General features: G+C 41.1%; 1 protein-coding gene and 2 long non-coding RNA genes across 3 annotated transcripts; 1 reads left to right on the top strand and 2 right to left on the bottom strand.

Annotated features, from left to right (window-relative positions):
• Positions 1–1,445: 1,445 nt before the first annotated feature.
• LOC134451533 (elastase-1-like) lies at positions 1,446–9,833 on the bottom strand. Its single transcript, XM_063202040.1, has 8 exons — positions 9,791–9,833; positions 8,279–8,352; positions 7,882–7,982; positions 7,108–7,230; positions 4,394–4,530; positions 3,419–3,564; positions 1,988–2,137; positions 1,446–1,460 (listed from the first exon to the last, which is right to left on the bottom strand). The coding sequence occupies exons 1-8, from the start codon at positions 9,804–9,806 to the stop codon at positions 1,446–1,448; spliced, it is 762 nt and encodes a 253-aa protein (XP_063058110.1). The 5' UTR covers positions 9,807–9,833.
• On the top strand, positions 5,220–6,167 carry LOC134450955 (uncharacterized). Its single transcript, XR_010035175.1, has 3 exons — positions 5,220–5,432; positions 5,510–5,595; positions 5,677–6,167. It is a non-coding gene; the product is annotated as an uncharacterized LOC134450955 (long non-coding RNA).
• Positions 9,834–14,146: 4,313 nt separating the features above from the next.
• LOC134450956 (uncharacterized) lies at positions 14,147–17,150 on the bottom strand. The gene is made up of 3 exons (XR_010035176.1): positions 16,827–17,150; positions 16,264–16,310; positions 14,147–15,081 (listed from the first exon to the last, which is right to left on the bottom strand). It is a non-coding gene; the product is annotated as an uncharacterized LOC134450956 (long non-coding RNA).
• Positions 17,151–17,793: the final 643 nt, after the last annotated feature.

Here is a 17,793-nt window from a genome sequence, read left to right as displayed (position 1 = left end):
CTGATACAACAGTGATCAGTGGTGTAGTCTACGTAGAACGCGGGTATACGGAGTATACCCACTTCTAAATTTCAGGGATTTCAGTATACCCACTTAAAATGGATTGATCCATTGTTTTGAATAGCACAAATATATACAGTATACCCACTTCAAAAAACGCTCAAATATACAGTATACCCACCATAAAAAAGTAGACTACACCACTGACAGTGATCACATGTTGAGTAGACAAGGCAGAGGGTGAAGTATGTGGAAAAAGCAGATATTGTTTGGTCCTTCAGTTGTGCATCAATGTTTCAAGCTTGCGCGATAAGAGCACAAGTGGTTCAATCCGAGAGCTTGGATTGAGTTTACTCTCTTTCTTCATTGTCTCCTTATCTTTCTCTCTCTGTATCTCCCACTCTCAAAAACACAAATAAACAGAAATTCTCAGGCAGGATGAGGGGAACATGAGGGTGAATATGAAGTATGATTTTTCTCATTTTTCATTATTTTTCCCTATATGCCCGGGTCAAATTGACCCGAACACCTTCTACGTAACCAAAACACAAACACCTTACAAGGGTTAAGCGCATGTCATGACACTGCTTTGACAGTATTATGACAGTTTGTTAATTGTTCCAACTGTTTTGCATTGGTAAGTAGGCTACATCTCTAACCTTAACTCCTTGCCCTTTCCCCTCATTTTACTTTATTGTGTAGTGTTGTTATCTAAAATGTTGTACAAATGATTTATGTTTTCGTTTGGAATCCATGCCTCCTTGTGTGTTGCAGTGAACCAATGCCAGTATGACTTTTTTGTTATCAAAGGTAGGCTTATGTAGGCTACTTTTGTAGATAATAATGTAGCACCAAAAGTTACAGTAAGTGTATGTGTCTGTGTGTGTGCGGGGCGGGGGTGGTGGGTGGTGGGGAACGGGGTCTTTACTTACATGGAGAGGGTGCATGGATGACAGATTACTCATCTGTCACAGGTAGAAGGTCGAGATAATACTAAAAGGAGGGCTTTATAGGGGGTTAGCCAATCAACCATGCCTTCCTGGAGAACCCTGTATAAATACCCCATGGCACTTTTTTCAGATGTTTTTCTTGTATTGAGAGTGTGAAGGAGATGGATCCTCCTCCTCCTTCTTGTGCCGAGGGGAGATGTTGTTGGGGAGCTGTTGTATGTTATCAACTGGTGGTGAAGTCCAATGAATGAGTTTTAAATCTCTAGATGTAATAATCAGATAAATCACATTGACAATGGCAATCTGTCTTCTCCTGAAAGCTGTACACGCCACGGATAACATATTGTACATAACATAAAGATGGTTCAAAGAAATAAATACTGTACACAAAGAGATGCTGAAGAATTAATGTTTTATTCATCCATGTGGTTATGGGTGAAGATAAGGAATAGGTGAGAGGGGAGCCATGGTCCCATATCGAAGTCATGAGAGACTTCATGCACCAATGATCTGAAGAAAACAAGAGAAATACAAGATTTTACTGTAGGTCGCAAACACTAACCACAAAACAAACATTAACCTGCAACATCATTTAATCAACCACATTCTACTTATATGTATCATTTTTATTTTTCATTTATTTTATTTTCAGTTTTTATTTTTTTAAATGTTGTTAGTAAGCACACTGAGCTGCATGTCTTGTGAACTGTGCCATACAAATACAGTTATTATTACATACAGTATGTATTAATGTAACATTAATGTGTGTGAGTGTGAGATGCTATTTAATATGAGTGAGCTAGAATAGGGTCCCCATTAGGAGGGGTGCCCTAGGGAGTCCTTTCAGATTATTCGGTCATGAAGCTTTCAGCAGCCGTGTGTGTGTGTGTGTGTGTGTGTGTGTGTGTGTGTGTGTGTGTGTGTGTGTGTGTGTGTGTGTGTGTGTGTGTGTGTGTGTGTGTGTGTGTGTGTGTGTGTGTGTGTGTGTGTGTGTGTGTGTGCGTCAGTATATGTGCTTCTGTGAGTGGGCTACTTACTCCTCTGATCCAGCAGGTGTAGGCTGAGACGCGGGTGAAGACAGTGGGCTTCCTCGCTACATTGCAGCCGCCGGTGGAGACGAAGCTGGTGACGCCATGGACCACCCATCTGCTGCCGACTCGGCAGTTCAGTGGACCACCAGAGTCCCCCTACACATGAACGCACGCACACGCACACACACACACACACACACACACACACACACACACACACACACACACACACACATACACACACACACACACACACACACACACACACACACACACACACACACACACACACACACACACACACACACACACACACACACACACACAGATAGTATCATAAGTATAATGTACAAAATATCAGGGCTTTAGTCATGACCACACCTTAGTAGAATCCCAGATGAGTCCAAGACTGGGACAAGTCGAGACCGAATTACTTGCCAGTATGTGTAACGAGAATGTGAATGTTTGAGGGACACACATATTATGCAATGCACATGAAGATAAACTAGTATGTGACTGGTTATCAAGCTCAACCCCGGAATATTTGATGTTCTAAGCACATGAAAACAGACTCGACTATGTCCAAGGGCTGTATTTGGCAGGACCGGTGGCCGAGGCCAAGACATCGAACAGTCTTAATCCAAGTAATTACTACAGCCCTGCATCATATGTAGGCAGAAATAATAAAACAGGTGGGCCCAGAAAAAATCGGACGGGCCCAACCCGAACGCGTGTAGGTAGATATTATAAAATCGCGCTCAAAAATGATACTTTGAAATTGACATAGAACTCACAGAAGATGAACCAGACTTTTGACAAAATGATTAATTATTGCTCAGTGCTATGCCATTAATTATAGTTCAATGAGGCAAAAGTTGACTGTCAAGTGTGAATGGGGAGGGCCTGGATGTCAAGTGGGAGGGCCCAGGCCCACCCGTGGCTACGCCTATGGCTGTAACGATATTGTATCGAAACGAGAAATCGTGATATGCAGAACAGTAATACTGTATCGCGGTGCAAGAAGGCAGTATCGTGATACACCCCTTTCAAAGTTGATACACTTTATTCCAGATTTTTATTTTTATTTTATGATGTTGGCAAATGAGAACAAAAAGCAAATTCATTATTAATTATTAATCATTTAATTAATTATTTAATTATTTAATTAACCATTCAAAAATAGATTCAACCATTCATACAATCGTGGGGTGTATTGAACCCCAGGTCAAATATCGTGACGAGAACCGAATCATGACTTGACCTACATATTTGCACCAATGCATCCATACATACATGCTGTACACACAATCGATAGATGGATGATGGAGAGATGGTAGACACAGATTAAAAGTCTGGTATCTTACAACTTGGCGCTTTTGTAAAACAAGAGCCATAGAATGACCAAACATTCAATGAAGTGGAAGGAGAAAGACTCACTTGGCATCCAGCTTGTCTGCCGTTGCCTCCGGCACAGACCATGTTGCTGTTGACGCTGCGACCCCACCAACTGCTGCTGCGGCAGATGCTCTGGCTCACCGTACACAGAGACGCGTACCTCAGTACGTTGGAGAGGCGACCCCTTGCTGCGCACAAGGATGAAACATTTTGGTAACACTTCAGAATAATGGTTCCAAAAAACACTTTGTGAATAATGAAATAATGATCAAGAAAATATTTACAAATGTTTGCAACTGAGTAAGAAATACAATGTTAACACAGCAGACACAGAGTAGAGCCACATCATTCCTCCTGGAAGTTAATCCTCCAAAAGAGCAGAAGACATGAATTGGATAAAGAAAAGTCATTAAAGTCATCCAGAAGGAGTCGATTCCCACTCTGCTTACTCATTTACAAACATTTGTAAATGTTTTGTTTATAACCAGATCATAAATACGTGTTCATAAAGTGTTATAAAGCTTTTCAAGGGACCATTATTCTAAAGTGTTAGCCGTTTGGACCCTTTTCTGAGTTGTCAAAGACAAACAACAGAGATAGCAGCAAACACCAAACATCTTTGAGGGCCATTCCATTGCACTGCTGACAAATCATAAACGTGGCTAAATAATAGCCTTGACAGTTTGAGGCATAAGTACACAAGATTTGGTAAATGTCCCGTTCACTCATTCAGAAGTTGTCGCAATTAACAAAAAGTCAGCAATCTTGAAAGTCTTGGCGACATCCAAAATCTAATCAGTTCATGTGTTTCCTCTTACAGAATGTTACCACACAAACACAACTAACAACTTGTCACGTTAACAAAATTTGTGGCAGGCTGGTGAAACAGGAATATCTCTGATGCGATAGCGTGGCAACTGAGAGGTCTTTGAGGAACCTTTAATTTTAACATTGTAAAGTTTTTGCACACAACAACAACAACAACACAGCCTGTGATCAGCCAGCCAGTTGACTTACTAGAGGTCAGGCCCCAGCCACTGATGTAGCATCGGTAGTTGTGTCCCAGCACCTGGTTGGCCGGTGGCAGGGTGGCCAGAGTGACGTAGCGATTCAGGGTGACAGAAGAGGACAGTTGCAGCAGGGCAATGTCGTTGCTAGAAAACACACCAAGACATACAGTGTAACTCATTTCACTTCCCTTAATTGTTGAATTGCAGAAACATAATTTCTTACAAACTTAGGGACACTGTGGAAATGGTCAAAAAAGGTACTGCAACTGCTTATTGAAATTGGGCTGCCTATTGCCAAATTTGATCTTTACATGAAAGTTTACTAAATATTAAACAAATACTTTCTAGTATGGTCCAAGTACAGTCATTTTTGCAGCTAAAAGGCTATTTTTGGAAATTCAAAATGGCGGACCATGGAGAAGATCCCCCTTTTCATGTATGAAAAGATACATTTTTCCAGTCATAATGAATACTTAAAATGTGATGGTGGTGGTAAGTATTCATGAAAAAGGTAACATGGGCTGCATGAATTCTGGAAATAAACACTAAAAATCTCACACAGTGTCCCTTTAAAGGGAAACACACCACCATGACAGAACATATGGGCTGCAAGTGAGACATTTTATTTGAGACCAATGCATTTTATAATTTTAGAGCTTGGTGTTGTAGCAGTAGTACTGTTAACCCGGCTACTGTGACTGTCTGCTCCTCCTGTGTGTTTTTAAATGAAGTGGCAATTTGGTGACTCTCCCTTAGTTCTGTCTCAACTAGGTTGTGATTGGGCAATTAGGAGCCACACCTGTATAAAACCAGGTGAGCACATGCTCCTGCGTGGGTGGAGAGGAACATACAAGGCCGCGGCTCTGGCCGCTTCAATCCTCCTTGCTGTGTCCCGGAGGGCACTCCTCCGTGGCTCTGCTCCCAAATGCTCCATTGTGCCTCAGACTGAGGTATTTGTTTGGCCACTGCTACTGCTGTGGCTGTTTGCTAACTGCCTAGCAGTTGAGCTCCATAATTCCATCTGATGCGCTCGCTACTTGTCTTAGGTAAGTTTGTAAAATCCTCGCCTGTGCATTGGATATTTGTAGTGAGGCATTGTGTTGATGTTGTGATTGGCTTACAGCATGTATCGCAAGACTGTTTGCCATGTGAAGTCGTTCTGTTGGCGGTGGGTGCCTCTCCTTCACAACTATGGTTGCCAGCGACATGGTAGGCTCCCATTTCCTATTCCTCCTACTTTTAATAGTTAGATGTTTCGGTCAAGTAAATTCATATTTTCATTCCCAATAGGGCCCATGTGACCTCCAATGCTGAAACCAGAGGTTGCCGTTTTGTCCTCCCCATGGTTCCCTTCTGCTGTTCGTGGTGACTGCTTGAATACGGTGTGCTTGTGTGTTTGGAAGCCAGGTGCATGACACTTGGCTGCTTGCTGCGCTTCACCTGTCCAGTGACTGCAGTGCTTAGGCTTGGTGACTGAAAACTCACCCAGCTAATTTGGGCCTTCTTCAACCAACCTGGTGCGCTGTAATACCAAATTTTGATTTTGTGTTTTCATTTTGGGTTGCTGTGATTTTCATTTTGTTTGCGGTGATTTCATTTTAGTTGCTGTGCCTTTTTGTTAAGTTTATTGTTTTTCATCAGCGTATCTGTATTTGGTTTAAAGAAACCTCTACCAGGGTGCAGTACCACCAGTGAAGTGTGTGTGTGTGTGTGCATGTGTCTGTGCTTTTTAAGAGTTATGTTTGAGAAAAACAGAGGAAAATAAAAAGACTAATATTGGTTATTGCTGAGCCCATGTCTCTGTCGTTCCATACCCTCCAACCTGTGTGTATCTTGATCAAAGTTGAGTTAATCTAATTGATCGCTTAAAGTAGTGTCCACCTCTCGGCACTATCACAGTGTCTTGAAATAATGAAAGAGCCAAATTCCATGAAGAAGCTTCAAAGGAGAATTACGGTCAATTTCAATATGCAGTTGTATTGCTCTCACTACCCTTGTACTTTTCAGTATCCAATGATGTTGCATTTTCGTTCAACCCAAAAGTTATTTAGATGTTGAAAGGTGTCTGCTGATGTTGCACAACTTCAGGGATGATGAGTTTGCTAAGACGTGATTATTTTATGTAAACAAGCCATCAGGTACAACTGTGTGTTAAAATTGGTTCATTCTCCTTAATGGCATTATACCAGTATGTTAGCCTGACATTGATGCAACAGCCTTGTCAATGCACCAGATGTGAGCAGAAGCTTGTGAATTTAATTCATTTTGATGATCACATAGTGTCTTTAAAGGTGCGCTGTGTAATACTTTTTGTAGTTTTTTTTCCAGAATTCATGCTGCCCATTCACAAATGTTACCTTAATTATCAAATACCTACCACCACCAATATATTAAGCATTCATTATGACTAGGAACATTGCATTGGATCTTCTCCATGTCTAGCATTTAGAATTTCCAGAAATAGACATTTTCAGCTGCAAAACTTACTTGTTGATGTTGGCTATGCTTATGTCCTCGATTGAAAGTCGCTTTGGTTATAAAGCGTCTGCCAAATGCACTGTAATGTAATAGTTGTTTATTACTTTATTATAAATTTGGCAACAGGCCGCACCGTTTCAATGAGCAGCATATGCAACACCTACTCTGTCCCCAATCCTACACACTGCACCTTTACTGCTTCAGGCTTTGGGGAATAAGCTTTGGCAGGAGATGCATACTGACCCATTGCTCAGTCTTCGTGTCCAGCGGGGATGCCGAATGATGCGGCACACACTCACAGACTGCTCCCTGCAATTCTGAGCGTTGAGGTCATGCTCACCAGCAACCACACGATACACCCTGGACCTGCAAAATCATTATTGTTATTATTACCTTCGTTATTATTATTATTATTATTAGTAGTAGTAGTAGTAGTGGTTGTGGTAGCCTAGCAGCAGTAGTAGAAATAATAGTAGCCTAGTAGTATTACTAGAAATAATAGTAGCCGCAATAGAAGTAGCCTATTAGTATAATATACTCATATATCCTAATAAATAAGAAGACAATACAATATTATTAAACATGTAATAATACATCATTTTTATTATTATATAGTTGCTTTGTATACTGTAAGTGTTTTTTGTTTGGTCTAGTGAAACTGATATGTGATATTTCAGGGATGGGCTGGGACCAAACTACGGCTCAGGCTTTTCTGGCATAGACGAGCCCATGATACTGTATAGCATTGTAATACTATCTTAATATTATATAGTATACAATATTAGGGTCAGTCCACTGTCCATATTTTACAATAAAGATGCACAGATGGGTTGCCCTATCTAAATTGTGGGCCGTTCTCTAAGGGCCAAAAAAGCATCGGCCTGCGGCATCGCCTGTCGGCCCACTGGGAAAATGCCCTGTATGCCAGATGACCAGACCAGATGATCAGTCCAGATGACCAGTCCAGCCCTGTATGCCATTTATCAATTTCGCAGCCACGTTACTCCATAAACCTACCTGTCCACGCAGTGAGCAGCGGTCAGCACCCAGTTCCTCTTGACCAGCACGCCTCCACAGGTGTGTCTGTAGGTACTGCCACGCCTGTACTGCAGAGACACCTGAGAGAGACACCAGGGGCTGAGGAGATGCAGTTACACTTGAAATGGCAGTCACAAAGAGCTAGTCATGAGAGAGAGAGAGAGAGAGAGAGAGAGAGAGAGAGAGAGAGAGAGAGAGAGAGAGAGACAGACAGACAGACAGACAGACAGACAGACAGAGACAGACAAAGAGAGAGAGACAGACAGACAGACATAGAGAGAGAGAGAAAGACAGACAGACAGACAGACAGACAGACAGACAGACAGACAGACAGACAGACAGACAGCAATCCTAGCCTTGACTAAATGTCAGTTACCTGCCATGAGAAATAGTTAGCTGTGGCAACAGTGCCCCCCACAACCCTCTTCTTGATAGGAGCCTTGGCTTCGGCTGCACCATGGTACCACAGAGACAGCAACAGAAGACAAATTAATGTGAAACTGCTGGAGACAGAGACACTCCAATTGTACGTACATATATCAACAGCATGCAGACATTGCATCATGGGTCTTTCAGAGATGTTGACAGTATGTATATAGAAAAAGTGTTTAAATTAATGTTGAAATTACTAGTTAAACCCGTAACAGGAATTCTACTTCTACCAGGGGTGATTTTAGACAGGGGCCAGGATGGGCCAAGGCCCCTGTAGAATTGCACCTCCCACACCTGAACACATTTCACACAACTGAAGATTATGCTCAAAGAGAGAGAGAGAGAGAGAGAGAGAGAGAGGGGGGGGGGAGAGAGAGAGAGAGAGAAGAGAAAAATAGGACTCAAGGCCAGGGCTGCGCTGGGGTACAAATAGGGCTCGGGTTCTTTTGGCTTAAAGGGGCCCTTCATATTTTTGTTGTTTACATTTCTGAATATAGGGGCCCACATAGGTGCGGGGCCCACCGGTGAGTTCGTTCTGCGCCGCTAATTATGAGGGGCCCCTATAAGCCAAAAGCGCCCGGGCCCCATTTCTATCCCAGTCCAGCCCTTACACAGAGGGAAAACAAACCTCAAAATTGTTAGTTTTTAATTACATTTTTGAAAATAGGTGCCCACGAAGGTGCGGGGCCCACTGGGAAATGCCCGATATGCCAGATGGCCAGTCCAGCCCTGCTCCAGGCTCTTCTGTTTACTCCTGAACCAGCTTCTTGGTATAGTATAGGCCCCAGTGGTCTGACTGGCTATACTGTAGCTCTTGCATGCAGTAAACAGAGGGATTGTCTCTAATATTTCATTAGCAAACAAGGCCAACGTGATGATTCACAAACACACTCCACTACTTTCTGTTACGTTATTGGTTCAAGATACCGTTGGGGACAACCATGTCAATGGAACCACAGTCAAAAAAAGTTAGTTAGAAACTTTATTGTCCCCAATGGGGATTTTTTTGTCAGCAAGTGAGGTAAACACCAGGCAAGTTTGTATTTGCCTATGACATGATAAAACAGAGATTTAATACATTACATTACACATCAGATATAACCCCCCAAAAAATAAGTATACAAGGTGCTCATTTTGTAAAGCTACACCAGTGGGTTCCTATCGATGTGCACACATAGCACAATACCATCCTCGTCACTACACAGGCCTATGAATGTATTGGTATGAATTTGTTACGACATGTACACTTTATTTCAGTTGTAAAATAAGTGCAGAATGAAGACCCCAATGATATAACAATACACTTCAGTTGAGTGTCTTCAAGTTACTAAAAGTAAACTATTTACCCGCTTACAGTAAGCTACTTATGCGCTGCCACAGAATGAGGACCTCTACATGATTCATGATATAGTGGTGGTACAGAACAGTTGAACCTCAGATGTTTGATCTGACTTACCCGCTTCCATACCCATGGCAAAGAGAGCAAAAATGATGGAGAGAACAGGCGAAATCCTCATGGTTAGGCTGGAGTACTCTAGACAGACATACATAAAACTCACTTGCTTTTTTGTCTAAATCTTGTGGATTCTTGTGGATTTTATGCCATTTTGATATTTTATTTTTGCTAATGTCAGCTATTTCAGCTCCATTTTTAAAAAAATATTTCATCTATGTTATTTTATTCATTTTTTAATTATTATTATTTTTCTTTTCTATTTAACTTCATATCATTATTTCTGTTTTAACATTGTAGTTAAAATAACTGTTACAGTAAACACATTGAGCTGCATGTCTTGTGAAATGTACAAATAATACTGTTATCATGATCATATCACACAGACATCAGCATCCCAATCTACAATATAGACCCAAAGAAAGCATAGCCTACATAAAGTTTAACCCCACAACACACAGCGTTATAAATTTGCTGTTACCAAAATGGCAATGACCACGTCGTAGTACATTACTAAAGGCCCTGTGTTATGTCATAGCAGTAGTAGCACTGTGATTGTTCACTTTTCAATGACTATTACCGAGTTCCATTGGTGGAACAGCATGCATTAACTATGTGTGAAGTTGATGGTGCAGTGCAGAGCAAGAAGTAAGCCCACTTACCCACTGATAAGACCTTTACAGCTGGAAACTAACTGTGACGAAGTGACGGTATCTTTTGACACAGGATGCGCATTATGTGAGCAAACAAGTGTATTAAAATGAGATGCATGCATATCCCAATGACACAATGGCAAACAGACGTTGGGCGTCATTGTTGTTTCGAAACATATATCATGTTTCTTCAACAGGTAAGAAATTCAGAACACATCCATGCAGTGGCGTGCACAGACCTTTAGGGGGCAGGTGCTGGAGGGAGGAAAGTGGAACTTTCGGCTGCATTACTATTATATCGGGGTGTTATTGTAACATGCCTTTGATTGTAAAGCATTTGTAGATTATCATGTCAACATGGACCACAGTACATTGTGACAAAACATATTCAAGAAATAACTTTCAAAAGGGCGTTTTTGTCCAGTAGGGCAAAGGGGCAGGTGCTTTAGCACCACCTCATCCCTATCTGTGCACACGTATGCAGTGCACCCATGCAAACAGGCACACATCCCTCCCCCCCCCCTCTCTCTCACTCTGTCACACACACACACACACACACACACACACACACACACACACACACACACACACACACACACACACACACACACACACACACACACACACACACACACACACACACACACACACACTTTAGCATTAGTTAGTACATATACTAAGTTCAATTGGTCAGTTGTTCATTATCAAGTATTGTTTTAACATTAGCAAATGATTACTAGATTGTGTGTTCATCGTGTGGCTAGTAGGTAATTTTATACAAAGAAAAAAATGTCACACACTCCCGACTTTTAGGTTAATGTTATACTGTGACAAAGTTTCGGCCCCAATGCCCCCCTTCCTCAGATCAACCTCCTTTTCTGGTGTGCGCTTTGCACCATTATGAATGAGTTAGTATGCCGACAGGTATGACATGGCACAATTTTTATTCACTGTCTGAGTAATAAAAGAATTCACAATATACAAGTGAGTCCACTGTAGCCTAAAGTGACCTAATAGTGGGACTACTTCAGGTGTGCATATATGTAAGGGATAATTGACGACACGGTGTGCGTATAACAGGAAAAATAATGCACACTAGGTGGTGATGCGGCCACGACGCGAAGCGTGAAGTCAATTATCCCGCTTATACCACGGTTGCCACACTGTCTGAAATTTATTTGAGGAATTATTTTGATGCTTTAATGGCTAAAACAAAGGTTTTCTGTATAACTACTTCCTTCCGCCACAAGAAGGTTCTTTTCATAACTTTCTGGTGAACTGCCGTTGCTAATTCTAAATTGAAGGTTGCTATGGCCAAGACACCGTTGTTAGTTCTATCGCATTCGGTTGTCAAGTCAAGAGCCAGTCGTTAATTCTATCGCATTTGGTTGTCAAGTCAGTCGCCCCAATGTTCTACCCGTCCGATATAGGCGCGTCTGACTTGCCCACATGATTATGCTAGTTGGCATGATTCCTACAAATGTATTCAGATCTCAATGATTAAAAAAATACCCCGCGTGTCTTGGCGACATTCTAAATGCCTCGCCTCGCCATTAACTTTATCAAAACAGGGACCTCGTCAATCTGCTCTCCTCCCATAGGAAACTCCCCTTGATTTATTTTCCACTGCGTTCCCACAGTTAGGCCTATTGATCCCATACTTTTCACAAGTTAGGCTACTCTCTCAACTGATAAACGCTACAACCACAGGAAACATCTCTTCTCGTGTGGAAGGAACGCCCATGTGAAACGGACGTACCTTTGCGCAGGGAATCTGTCTCTCTCTCTCTCTCTCTATCACAAAGTTGACAGAGTGATGGTCAGTTTGGAGAAATAAACATGTTTGAAATTTGATTAGGCCTACTAAGATTTGCTCCAGATTCACTATACATTGCTGGTGTTTCCAGACCCGCGATGCGACATGTGTCAATTCAGCGCGTAATGCTTGCAACGTAATGCTTGAACGTGCGTGCCTTGGCGCATTGATACACTGGAGTTATGTGGTCAGAAAAGTGACCTAATAGTGGGACTACTTCAGGTGTGCATATAGCCCATAGACAGTTAATCAACACCCAATTTAGGGCGTCACAATGGGAGATTCCAGACTGCCGTGGTATAACCAGAGATTCTTTAAGTATATAGAGATATGCCATTGTAATAGGTTGCTATGGGCACCTAACATGACCTGGTTCCGGTCTGCCTAAAGGGGCGTGTCATAATGCTCCTAGCATTGAATAGAACAGTCCTTAGGTCTGCCTAGGTCTGCCTAAAGGGGGATTTCACCCTCCTCCCCCTTGCAATAATAGAACCCGGAAACAATAGGCCAATGGAACCTCTCTCTCTCTACTCTCTCTGGTATAACCACGAATAAGTGAAAGTGAAGTGAAAGCCCAACTGGAAAACTCCAACTCCCATTTGTCATTGTGACACAACACTCCACAGCACACAAGTGTTAACTGCACACTGCACACAACTAAATTACATTAATGCCTCACCCGTGCAAAGGGGCAGCGCCCCAAGGGAGCAGTGCGGCGGGACGGTACCAAGCTCAGGGTACCTCAGTCATGGAGGAGGATGGGGGAGAGGACTGGTTAATTACTCTCCCCACCAACCTGGCGGGTCGGGAGTCGAACCGGCAACCTTTGGGCTACAAGTCTGACATCCTAACCGCTTACCCATGACTGCCAAAGTGAGCCATGAAGACATGTTGGAATAATCATTATGACTCTATCTAAGTATTCTGATAATGAGTACCATTTGTTAACCTGTTAAAACACGGTATTATACATTTGTTGTTACCAAAACGGAAATTATCGAGTCGTAGTGCATTACTAAAGGCCCTTCGTTATCTCATATTAGAGTAGTACAATGGTAATTACCCTAACCTTTCAATGGCTATTACAGCGTGCCTCAGCGGTGTAGTCTACTTTTTTGAAGTGGGTATACTGTATATTAGAGTATTTTTTGAAGTGGGTATACTGTATATATTTATGCTATTCTAAATAATGGATCAATCACTTTTAAGTGGGTATACTGAAGCCCCTAAAATTTAGAAGTGGGTATACTCCGTATACCTGCGTTCTACGTAGACTACAACACTGGCGTGCCTCAGATGGTACAGCGTGTATTATTTATGGGCCTATGTAGTGTAAAGTCGTGAGCTTAGAATTATAAGGTTCTATCTCCGTTTAGGGTAGTTCTGAGATATTGAGCATCAAAGTTTTTACATCCCAGCTGGCAAAAGTGTTATGTAGTATAATCTACTATTATAGCTCAACAAGACCATCACCCTACAGACACTTTAAGGACAGAATATCAAAATCCTGGCACATTTGGAAATGGGATTTTTTAACATGGCCCAAATGGAGATAGAACCTTATAATTCTGAGAGCTCTGATTCTGTTCAGAATTATAAGGTTCTATCTCCATTTTTACAAATAAACCCCTACATTTCAAAGAATAAATGTATATAACCATTAATTTTAATCAATTTATGTATTTAGAATACAAGCACACAGCTTTTACTATAAAATATAATATATAACATTATAGTATACATCACAGTCAAGCGAGTTTGTAAAAAAATAAATGTTTTATTATTTTTTCAAAGATCATGGACATGGAAAAATTACAACATTTTGAACATTTTAATTAAAAAAACATATCATTTTTAAAAGAGTTCATTTTTTTAATTTCACCCTTTATATCCCCTTCTCTCCAGCCGTATACCCCCCCTCACAGTTACTAAACATCATTAAACACTTTTTAAAAACACATTGTTTATTTAAGATAGTGTTAAACTATGAGACACTTTTATTTTTTATTATTCTGTATGTTTGTTTTGTTATGTATGATTTACTTCATGTATAGATGAACTTCAGATATCACTCTCTATCCATACCAACACACACACACACACACACACACACACACACACACACACACACACACACACACACACACACACTGTTACTAAACATCACGAAACACTTTTTAAAAACACATTGTTCATTTATTTTATACGCTAGGGTTAAACTATGAGACAGTTTTACTATTTATTATTCTGTATGTCTGTTTTTGTATGTATGTTGTACTTCAGATTTCACTTTCTAAATACTGCGCTGTAGTAGGCTTTGTCAACAGCAGGCATGTACTTGAACATAGATAAAAGGTCAGTCTTCTTTGCCTCTGCAATGGTGTTTTTGTTGGTTAGATACTTTGGCTTGGGCAGCAAGAGCGCTGTTGGCATGTTAGACCTGGTTTTGGTGTTAGAGCCCCTAATATCTACCTGTATGGGAAGCTGAGCATGAGAGGTACTGTACTGTACACTGAACAGATTTTGAGTGAATGTAATTTGGGCCACTGAAGCAAATGGTGTGTCTTCTGCAATGGCCCTGGGTGTCTCAGATGGTCTGGCCCTGGGTGTCTCGGCTGGACTGGCCCTGGGTGTCTCAGCTGGTCTGGCCCTGAGTGCCTCAGCTGGTCTGGCCCTGGGTGTGTCTGCTGCAATGGCCCTGAATGTCTCAGCTGGTCTGGCCCTGGGTGTCTCGCCTGGTCTGGCCCTGGGGGTCTCGTCTGGTCTGGCCCTGGGTGTCTCGCCTACTGTCCTTTTTGCTTCTGCTCTGGGGGTCTCTGCCTCTCCTGACATGGATACAAAAAAAGACAGCTGAGTATCACAATATAAAGGACTACTACCATAATTTTCCTTATAAAGACTCTCCTGACATGGATACAAAAAAAGACAGCTGAGTATCACAATATAAAGGACTACTACCATAATTTTCCTTAAAAAGACTTAACAGGATAAACAGTCAAATATGCTTAGTGATTAATGTACTTCTTAGTGTACACGCTACCAGCTGCAAGTTTGCCTACGTAGTAGTGTCTGAAAACATCTGTGCAACTCGAGCATTTACTGCCCGTCAAACCTGCAAAAAACATAACCCCATAGTAGCGAAGAAAAGTGAAAGATTCTTTCTTATTACATGATGCAATATTATAATAATGTGTCCATTTATTATTTTGTTTTATGGTGAAAAAGTGGATCGCACTCGGGTTCTTCTTTTCTTCTTTTTTATTTTTTTATTTACATAGCAGCAGAAGTGTAGACAAACGTTTCGGCTGTTGCCTTCGTCAGTGTCTCATCTTACTAAGCTACTTCCTGAGTTTTATCTAGGCGTCTCCTTAGCTCACCTGTTGCTGATTGGGGATGACGCAGTGCGCGCTCCAAAGCATCAGGCCTGAAAGCCGTTCATTAATTGGAGCGCCCATCGCGCCACCCCCTGGATCAGCACAGATAAGTCTACTAAAACAATAGAGATGTATTTTTAACAATTAGCAACATGCGAACAAAAAGCCATACATATACATATGGTTAAGTCAACAAGGCTAAATCTCATAACACATAAAAACAGAAGCAGGCACCGGAAAGAACATGAAAAAACATTAGAGGAAAGGTGATAAATCAAAGTCTTCAAGGCAACAGCCGAAACGTTTGTCTACACTTCTGCTGCTATGTAAATAAAAAAATAAAAAAGAAGAAAAGAAGAACCCGAGTGCGATCCACTTTTTCACCTTCAAAGTTATTCAACGGGAGACGCACCACACGGAAGAGCGCGGTGTATCATCAACTACTTATTTTGTTTTATGACACTGAGAATATGGTTTGGGTATTTTACAAGAGAATAAGATTAATTATCATCACATGAGCCAATAGTATAGTAATGTGTCTGTTTATTATTTTGTTTTGTGACGCTAAAACACAGTTTGGGTATTTTACAAACAAAAGCATGGTAAATAGAAATTCCAGCCATCCATACCCACCACTATCTGCTGTCCTCTTTGCTTTTGGAGAATCATTTTCATCATTTCTGTAATAATAAAAGCAAAAATAAGTATTATTATCCTGATATAAATGGGGCAACTTTTATCAAGACACCATCATCTAGGAAGCTTAAAAAGTTGATTAGCTTGCATTTATTGAAGGGGAGTAAATTAGAAAATTGTGTTATGTTAGGCTGCAGTCAAGACACCTTCTATCAAGCTTAAAAGATAGCAGCTAGCTAGCGTGCATAAGGAAGTGGAATACAGTTAGAAATCGCCAGTCATTTAACTAATCTGTTGCCCATCTACAAAGATACAAGGATATGCCTACAGGGATGTTTATTTGTCATAAATATAGTAGATGTACAGGTGCAAAACAGTAAGCAAGCTGTTGGTGAGCTAGCAAGCTGATGATAAAGTCCGCTAGCAACTTAATGCTAACGTTCGCTAATGCTAACCGAAATAGTTAGCTAGCTACTTTGGCAAACAAGCTGATTTAGCCTACAATAGTTAGCTAATGATTCGTAAATTATCATATACCAGCTCTATGTGCTTCTACTTACCGATCTATTCTAGTACTGGTGAATGTGCGTTTATATCTTGTGGGGGACATTGCCGGCTTCAAATGTCCTCAGCTTAGCCTTGGCGCCTTAGCTCTGTGTCCCAGCAAGAGAGCCAGGATGTGGGTTTTGATTGGTCCGTCCGTGTTCAGCCAGGGTTTTCATTGGATATTGAATCTACTGGAGATAGAACCTTATAATCCCAACTCGGTTTATGTTTTTTGAGATAGAACCTTTTTATTTTATTAATAACAATGTGAAATAATACTTTTTTACAAAAATAACACCACACAGGCATTAATAAACGTGTAATGGGTCAGATTATGTCAAAAACTCAATTTCGACCAAAAATGGAGATAGAACCTTATAATTCTCAGCTCACGAAGTGTTACCCATGATCCAAAAACTTTTGGGAAATGCTGCTGACGTGGCTAACAAGCCTCTCACTGCCTACAAGTGTTTACAAATATTTGCACTTCATACGTATATGTACTTCATGTTCATGTGAATGTATGTGTGAGATAAGAAGTATGAATTACTGTGGTATTGGTCCATCTTATCGGCCTGTCATCTGATAGTGAACTGACATAGTAGAGCCATGCTTCCCTGTTCCTGGCAAATATTACCACTAACCGCCTCTTATTTTTACTGGTATGTCCTGGTGCTGATTGAACAAGGGAACATCAGTCAGGAGCAAAATATAACACTCAATATTGCAGTATTTATATTTGAACAACTAACATCCAAAACGACGTGGTAGCAAATACAGATGGAGAATGTTACATAGTAAGTTTGAAGAGCATATCACACAGACACCTTGGGAAGGTCCTTGGCATTATAGCTCCCCCTGTGGAGGTATTGTTTCAGTCTGTGAAAACAGAAGTCCATGAATGTATGCATTGGTTATTATGCATGCATGGGATGAAAAGGATGATTTTCATTTAATAAACATAAAGCTACATTGATCTTT

This window comes from Engraulis encrasicolus, chromosome 6 (genome assembly GCF_034702125.1).
Source record: "Engraulis encrasicolus isolate BLACKSEA-1 chromosome 6, IST_EnEncr_1.0, whole genome shotgun sequence".
Taxonomy (NCBI): Eukaryota; Metazoa; Chordata; class Actinopteri; order Clupeiformes; family Engraulidae; genus Engraulis; species Engraulis encrasicolus.
This window is presented reverse-complemented; position numbering and strand designations above follow the sequence as displayed.

What these genes read in the sequence shown, in the direction of transcription:
- LOC134451533 (XM_063202040.1), bottom strand. An exon ending in CTAACTATTTCTCATGGCAG is followed by an intron (nt 7,983 to 8,278) that starts GTAACTGACATT and finishes TGTCTCTCTCAG; the next exon opens with GTGTCTCTGCAGTACAGGCG. An exon ending in GCAGACAAGCTGGATGCCAA is followed by an intron (nt 2,138 to 3,418) that starts GTGAGTCTTTCT and finishes GTTCATGTGTAG; the next exon opens with GGGGACTCTGGTGGTCCACT.